At 49.2% G+C, this 8,007-nt stretch overlaps 1 protein-coding gene and 1 long non-coding RNA gene across 2 annotated transcripts in view; one reads left to right on the top strand and one right to left on the bottom strand.

The window, feature by feature from the left end:
- Positions 1-8,007, top strand: part of LOC102496843 (uncharacterized) — a 20,311-nt gene that overhangs the window by 5,718 nt on the left and 6,586 nt on the right. Inside the window, exon 3 of the long non-coding RNA XR_337222.1 lies at positions 5,727-5,796. This is a non-coding gene — a long non-coding RNA (uncharacterized LOC102496843). The remainder of the gene's footprint in view (positions 1-5,726; positions 5,797-8,007) is intronic.
- Positions 364-8,007, bottom strand: part of GALNT18 (polypeptide N-acetylgalactosaminyltransferase 18) — a 385,132-nt gene continuing 377,488 nt past the window's right edge. The window contains exon 11 of the mRNA XM_006167428.3: positions 364-776. Within this exon, the coding sequence (XP_006167490.1) occupies positions 630-776 (147 nt within the window). The 3' untranslated portion in view covers positions 364-629. The remainder of the gene's footprint in view (positions 777-8,007) is intronic.

Genomic DNA, 8,007 nt, shown 5'->3' with positions numbered 1-8,007 from the left:
GGGCGGGTTGGCTGAATACCCAAAAGGTGCTGGCGCCCCCAGCCAATGAGAAACTATGGCTGGCCTCTCAGAGGCGGAGCCTGCTATGGGAGAGCTGGGGCATTTCCGCCTGGAACTAGAGCAGAGGTCACAGTGCCCTTCTCTCTGCCCTGGAGTAACAAAGAAAGCTGGCAGCTTGCACAACAAGCGCCCACTGTTTGCAAGGGTTCACAGACCCCTTTCTCAGGGACATGAAGCGAGAACGGCAAATAGGGACACATCTTTGGCTATAAGAACTACAAGTTCAGAGAAGCCAGGCAGGAATCTCCACAAAGCACCAAAGAACCACAAACCCTTTTCTTAATCAATTGTATTTTATTGTCAGTTATAAATATTTTCCACTTGTCCCCTATTTACAGTTGCAAAATAGTTTATGATATTATACCCTCATCCACCATTCAGCATCTTTCTTATAAACTCCATGAAAATTGAATAGGAAATAGAAATCTCTTTAGGGGGGCCCCCAGTCCAGTTCCCCCATACTCCAAACAACCCCACACAGACAGCAGGTGACGTTGCAGCAGGTGCTACACAGTAGCAAAGGGGTGTTCCAGAGGCAGCCCCCGGCTGGCAGGCAGGGGTGTGTGCGGTCAGGATGCCAGGCTCCTCAACACGTTGGTGATGCTCCAGTGCTGGCCTGAGCACTTCTGCAGCACCAGCTGGAACCCAAACTCCATGTCACTGTTCTCCTGCAGCTCCAGACAGCGCTTGGACTTGCGGTTCTGGATGGGTCCTCCCTAGGAGTCAGGACACAGTGAGGTCAGAGGGCAGAGAGGCAACTCAAGGAGATTTGGGGAGCCTCTGGTCTAGAGGTTAGTGGGGGCTGGAATTATCTCTGTGGCCAGATGCCTGGGGCCAAAATTTTCAAGGAATTTCAGCCCCCATCTCGGATGTGTTGGTCTCCTCCCAAAGACTGAGCATGTGCCTTTGTTTTCTTTACAGTGCCCTAGTTCTGTACTAGAACTCCAACTTGCGTCTGCCTGGCTGGGCTGGGCATGCTTGTTTGTTCCTACAGCTCTTACCCCAGGGGCCTGCTCCCCACGGTCATTGGTTTGGGCTTTCCTTTAAAAGACCTCGTTTCTTAGAACCACTCGATGATCAACCTACATTTGAATATCACCAAAGACCTGGACCTCCTGCTCCTGGGATCTATGCCCCCAGCTGGACCTCTCGAGCCGTCAGTACAGTCCTCAACAAACTCTGGCCCCTGGGTATTATCTGTTAGATCACTGGGCTCCTTGAGTTCTGGATGTACATGGTTTCCTCCATGATGTTCCAGAATGTTCTGCAGCCATGCATACTCAGTTTATGTCCCAAAGCTCCTTGAGGGAGGTGATATTCTGCTCTCTAAAGTAGTCCTACAGTAGCAAAGAGGAAACTCCAACTTTCTTTTTTCTTTTTTTTAAGAGGTTTTCGCTATAGGGCGCGTGCGCTCGCCAGACAGACAGAGAGAGACATAGAGACAGAAAGCGAGAAATCACCCCCCGGGGGGATGGTCACGCCACAATCCCTTCTCCTCCATTCTCCTCTTGGGATCCTGGGCACGCATGCACACACGCCCGGCGTGAGTTCTAAGCCACCGGGTCCGGGACGTGAACGCGGTCGACTACGTGGGAATCCAGCAACATAGCCATTACGCTAACTGCTGGTTCCCATGGAAACTCCAACTTTTGAGTGAGGTCTTTGCAAGGTTTGAATCCTCTGGGGTACTATGAGCCTGGGTGTTAGCCTGGACTGTGTGAATATCTCAGAATTGTCACCAAAATTGTGCTCAAGTGGGTTTTGACCTTCCAGGAAGGTCAAGTTGCTTGGGTGAGTTGGGGTCCTCATAAGTGGGCCCTTGTAGTTCAATGTCACTTGAGTGTATGATCACCTTTTCTTCAGAACCTACTCCTGTTTCCATTTGGCACTAACCAGGTATTTATGGGAAAACCTGGACATTTTCATTTGTGCATCCTGCTCATTGGCTCCAAATAGGCACCAAGTGCGGCCAGTCCTACCCCCTCACGCTTTGTGTCCATCTTCGTTTTCCTGCCCTATGACCCTTGCCCTGCTTGGGGCAACCATCTTTTCTCACCAGGACAACAGTATCAGCCTCTTTATGGACCTCCCTTCCAAACTCCCAGAGGCAGGGAGTGGTGATCTTTCTAAAATACACATCTTTGGCCTGGATGACAAAGTCTGAGCTTCATACTACAACACCAAAAGCCTCTATGACTGGGTACTGTTTTTCTCTCCACTCATCTCTGACCCTTCCCCTAGCTCCCATGCCTTTGGCTGCCACACAGAACACCGTGTGGTTTCTGAACTGCCTACATTATCTCAGGGTTCCTGGTCTTTGAACAAGTTGTGCTCTGTCTTGAGTCTTATTCCTTGCTTCCACAGCAAGCTAAGCCATAGTGTTTCTAAGCCCAGCTCCTGCTCCATTTCTTCCAGGAGGCCTCCTGTACATCCCACTCATGCCCCCATCTCTGCCCCTGCTTCCTCCACTCCACAGCTGGCACCACCTCACTTGCAGATGATCCCTGACTTTTGATGGTATGAAAATGTTATGCATTCAGCAGAAACCATACTTCTAGTTCTGATTTCTGACCTTTTGCTGGGCTGGCATGCTGTATGATTCTGCCTTGAGATGGTGAGTGGTGGCAGTGAGCTCAGCTCCCAGACAGCCACACAATCATGAGGGCAAACAACTGACGCTGCACTCCACCGTGTGCTGTAGTTGATAAACCACGTGAGGTATTCAACACTTGGTTATAAGACAGGTTTTGTGCTAGATGACTTTGCCCAGCTATCGACTGATGAAAGTGTTCTGAGCATGTTTAAGACAAGCTAGGCTAGACTACGATGTTTGGTAGCTTAAATGTATTAACTGTGTTTTTCTTTTCCTTTTTTGTTTTTCTTTTTGCTAAAGAGTGTGCGCACTCACTGGAGAGAGATAGAAGAAAGAGAAAGAAACCCCTCCCACGGGGGATGGTTATGCTGTAATCCCCTCTCCATTTCTCCTCTTTTTCAGGATTTTTGGCATGTAGACGTTCCTGGCATGTTTTTCAAGCTGCCAGGTCCAGGACTTGAATCTCATAGTCATCCATGTGGGATCCCGCCACCATGCAACAAGCTGGCTCAAGTGCATTTTCAATTTAGAAAATTTTCAACTGAATAACGAGCTTATAGGGATGTAACCCCACCATGAGTCAAGGAGCATGTGTATATTTGACAAGAGCCAAGGAGTCAGCACTTTGGTGGCCATACCATGCCTGGGTCCTTATCCTGTCCCTGAAAGGCTGGATTTGAGGACCCAGAGTCATTCCTTATGACAATTGCTCAAAGCAAGGCCTGTCCTCCATCACTCCACCTGGCCCAGGTTTCTGTAGCTTCTGTGTAAAACCTTTCAGCCTTTGAGCCTGAGCACATCTGCCCAGGCTGGGCCATGCCACTGATGTCCTGACCCCTCCAACAGTCCTGCTAGTCCAGCAGCCTGTCCTTCCACCATGCTGGGCGCCGAGCTCAGGCAAGGTAACCAACACCAAACCAGGTCTCTAAGCCACAGGTCTGCCGGCGTTTTAGGCACAAGGCAGAAAGTCGAGAGAGCTGAACCAGGATGCTGAGGATGAGGCTGCTCTTCTGGGTGTCAGCTGTGTGGCCTTAGGAGAGCCTCTCTACCCTGTGGTTTCATCATCTAAAGGGGCAGATGATCACTTCTGTCCTGACTACTGGAAGGGCCATCTTTTATCAGCCCTATAGCAACACACGGATGTGAGGCTGTCCATGGTATCAGGGTCAGGGGTCAGAGAAGCAAATACAGAGAGGGAGGCTGGCCAAGCATCCATCCACTCTGCTCAGACACATCCTCTGGGCTCAGGCCAGGCCTTGCCAAAGCCCAGGGAAACATGTCCAAACCAGAAGAGGACACACTGCAGCCCCCTCCCTTCCTGCCAGCCACTAAGACATGTTCTAAGTTTCATGTGCCTGCTTTCCCCCGTGGGGGGGTTGGGTGCATGTCAAGGCCGGTGGGGAGATAGTGGGGATGAAAGCAGCTACCTCTGAGAATTGTCCTCAGAGACCCACACCTGACATTTCCCAGGCCTTCCTCTGGCCTAGCCTTGCCCTTGACACCCAAGAGACAGCAAGTGTGGTGACGTTGGGTGGAAGCAGCCAGTATGGCCTCCTAGAAGGATGTAGAAGAAATGGGTTGAGGCCAAGAGCCAGTCTGGGAGAGGCAAATGGAAAGTTGATAGTCTCAGTGAGACTATTGAGGTCTCTCTGGGAGGGCAGAGTATGAGGCCAAGGGGAATTCCTTCCCTGGAGGCTGAGAGGGGAGAGTGTTCTAGAACAGGGTAGCAAGGCCATATTATTCCTTACTGAACAAAGCTCAGGGACACTCTTTGGGAACAGGCCTAGAGTAGACAGGCCACCCTTGGTGCCAGCGCCAGCACTGGGCACTAGCACTATCTTCCACTCTGCCTTCTTCTTCAACTCTTGACCTGACACTGGGGCCCAGCCCACAGTCTCTGGGGCAGTCCCAGGGTTCTGGGGCTGGGCCTTAATGCAGAGACCTCAGCCAGCTGCCCTTTGCGGAAGGTGCAGTTGCTTGGTTTACCAGTCAGGCCATCTAAGTTATTTGTGTAATACTTACAACCACACGATCTGGAAACACACAATACTTTTAATTAAAGGATTTAAATAAGGGCAATTAAACCTGGCAGGAGAGGAACTGTAGTACACAGAGAGCTTAATTGGAATAGAAACCAAATTAAATATGGAAACAGTGGTTTAAAAAAAAATCTCCAAAGTTGAATGTATAGAATTAAAAAGGATAGTAATAATCCCTAGAGTCGGGTTCCCAGCCCCAGCTCAGCTCTGCTCCCTGGATCTCCCTGAAGCAGTGGTTGGACAGGGCACAAGCAGAGACAGAGGACACAAGACCCACTGTGGCCTTTGGCCTTCTCATTTGCAGAAGGGGACAGAAGACTCTGGCCACTTGATCATGCCTGAACATAGAAGACTGACTATGTGCCAGCCTCTCTGTGCCTCAGTGTCCCCAACTGTGTGTCTGTGGTGTGGCAGCTAGGTGTGGCGAGCCTAGAACGAAATGAAACAGTCCTGTTCCTCCTGAGATGTAGGCTGGGTGAATATATCAGAGTCAAAGTTGCCTCGAGGCTTATTAAACTGCAGATCACTGGACTCTCCCATCAGAGTCAGTAGGTGCAGGATGAGGCCCCAAAGGTGCCTTTAAATTCCCAGTTGTGGTGGTGCTGGGGGTGCTGGTCCAGGCCACATTTTGAGGACCACAACAAGCTGTGACCCTGGGATGGTGAACCAAGAGTGTCTGAGCTGAGCTCAGTCTCAGTTTTGCCATCAAAGTGTTCACAAGGAACTGTGTGTACTAAAGCCGGAGTCTGAAGACTGCTTACTTCTCAGCTCCATTCCAGTTCCGTTTCTAATTAATTTTCCATGGCAATCAGCCCGATGGGTCTTAGGCTTTAAGCACAGAGAGCTCAGAAGTTTCCAGGTTAAGTAGTTAATGATTAGTAATCAAATACTTCAAAGCATGGGCGGGACTGTTAGGGCTAGTTAAAGAAACTGTGAGATTAAGTCTTTTTTATAGAGCAAAGTGGTCTTTCTATAGGATAAATATTCAATGCCCTATTTATTCAATAAGTGTTTTGCTGTTTTCTTTCTTAAAGGGGACTCACCTGTGTCTGAGTGAAATCTGGCCAAGGCTTTGCAGTTAAGGTCCATTGGACGGAGGACGGGGTAATTATAACACCAAGTGCAAAAGCACAGGCGGAAGGCTGGCAGGTAGCCTGGTGGTTAAGGCACTGGAATCCCACATGGCTGACCATGGTTTGAGTCCCAGATCTGGTGGCTTGAAAATCATGCAGGGTGCATGTGCATGCATCCCCCAAAATCCCAGGAGAAGAATGGAAGAGAAGGGATTGCGACGTGGCTATCCCCCTTGGGGAGTGATTTCTTACATTTCCTTTCACTGTCTCTCTCTGTCACTCTGGCAAGTGCATGTGCCTCATGGCAAAAACTAATAATAATAATAATAATAAAATGACAGGTGGAGAGAGGTTGTGGAGACAGGATGGCTAGAGCGAGTTTGCAGAAGACACATGTACACCTGAGACTGGCTTGGCAGGGAGACCCCAGTACCACACTTCCACTGTAGCAACTCAGTGGTTTTATAGAGGCACATGGGATGGTGGTTTACAGCATAGACTCTGGAGGCATAATGTCCAGGCTCAACTTTTAGTGAATTACTTAATCTCTCCATGCCTCGGTTTCCTTATCTATAAAATGGGGGTAATTAGAGTAGATACCTTACAGTAAAGTCATGAGAATCAACTACATTCCTAAGACAGTGAAAGTAGTGCCTGGCATATAGTAAATACTATATAAACATTTGATAAGTAAATATAAAATTTTTGACTTGTTCTATAGCCAAGTGGTTCAGGGAGCCAGATCCTACATGGTCCACTATAGTTCAAATCCTGGCCCCGGTAGCTTGAAAACATGCCAGTTGCCTGTGTATGCATGCCCCAAATTCCAACAGGATGGAGGACTGAAGGGATTGTGGTGTGGCCATGCTATGCCTCATTGAAAGATGCTTTCTCTCCCTCTCTCTGCTGTCTCTGTCTTTGGCGAGCACATACACACACACACACACACATACAATTTCGCTCAGATCTGGGTAGTGGGGAGCTGAGCCATCACACCTGAGGTGTGGTGGGAGGGGAGAGAGGGGAAGTGCTGAGTGGCATAAACTGTACTGAAGGGAACGGCCTGAACGAGGCTTCGTCAGCCCCTCAACACTGGACAGCTCCACGTTTGCTCTTCATGGGACATGGGAAGGAAAAGCTGTTACTCAGAGCAGTAATGAAATGCCTGGTTATAGTCTTTTCTTCTCAGCACAAAATGTTCCCAAAGTTGGGCTTGCCGACGGTGCTGAGATGAGAGCAGGAGAGAGCCGAGGATCCCTCCTCCCTGTGTGGGGGGAAATCCTTTGGCAGAATTAGTGGTGCTCCCTGGGAAATGTACTCGGCAAAAGGTTCGTTTTCAATGAGTTACTCATCTGGCATCAAATGATCAAATTAGACCCCACAAATCAGAGCCAACTGTCCCTCAACAGACAGGCTTGGCTCCGCATTCCGCTCTCTTCCGGGCAGTCTCCCCACGCTCTCGAAAATCATTTTTCTTGGCATTAACAGACATCTCTGTTGTTTTCCTCCTTGTGCTCCTTTGGAAAATGTATAGATGCACTGAAAGTTGAGCAAGCGCAGGGGCCTGAGGGGCCAGGCTGCCGTACCTGCCCTTGGACTCCCAGGTGGGCCTGCTCACCATTTCCACCCAAGGACCAGAGCCTGGGGGCAGCATGAGATGCAGCTTAAATATGCTGATATTTCACCAGAGCCTCCTGTACTCCATACAGTATGCATAACTGGCTTAGTGTAAGCTATTTCTACTTTCCTCGCCCAGATCTGAAGTTACAGGAAGCAGGCCATGTTAGCCTGTAATTGAGCACCCCACTATCACGTCTGTGTGCTGCAGTTGGGGAAGTGTTCATTGTAGAAAATAGGGATTTTCCAACTAAGCAGGACCTCCCTATTACCTTGAAATGTCCTCGAAATACCAAAGTACTGTTTTTCTGTTAGTATCAGCAAGCTTGTGTGTATCTGAGGATGGCCATTGAGGGTGTATTGGGGGTGGTGTTCTCTTCGTCTTTGAACCTCCCACAAACCTAGCTCAAGACTGGCACAGAGGAGGCTTATAGTGAGATTTGTGAGTTTTTATTTATTTATTTATTTATTTATTTGGAGAGGTTTTAGTTATAGGGTGTGTGCGCATGCCAGAAAGACAGAGAGAGACAGAGAGATAGAAAGCAAAAAATCACCCCCCAGGGGGGATGGCCATGCCACAATCCCTTCTCCTCCATTCTCCTCTCGGGATCTTGGGCACGCACGC

This window comes from Tupaia chinensis, unplaced genomic scaffold (genome assembly GCF_000334495.1).
Source record: "Tupaia chinensis unplaced genomic scaffold, TupChi_1.0 Scaffold144767_1, whole genome shotgun sequence".
Lineage (NCBI taxonomy): Eukaryota > Metazoa > Chordata > Mammalia > Scandentia > Tupaiidae > Tupaia > Tupaia belangeri.
The sequence above is the reverse complement of the archived record's forward strand: the minus strand, read 5'-3'. Positions and strand labels throughout refer to the sequence as shown.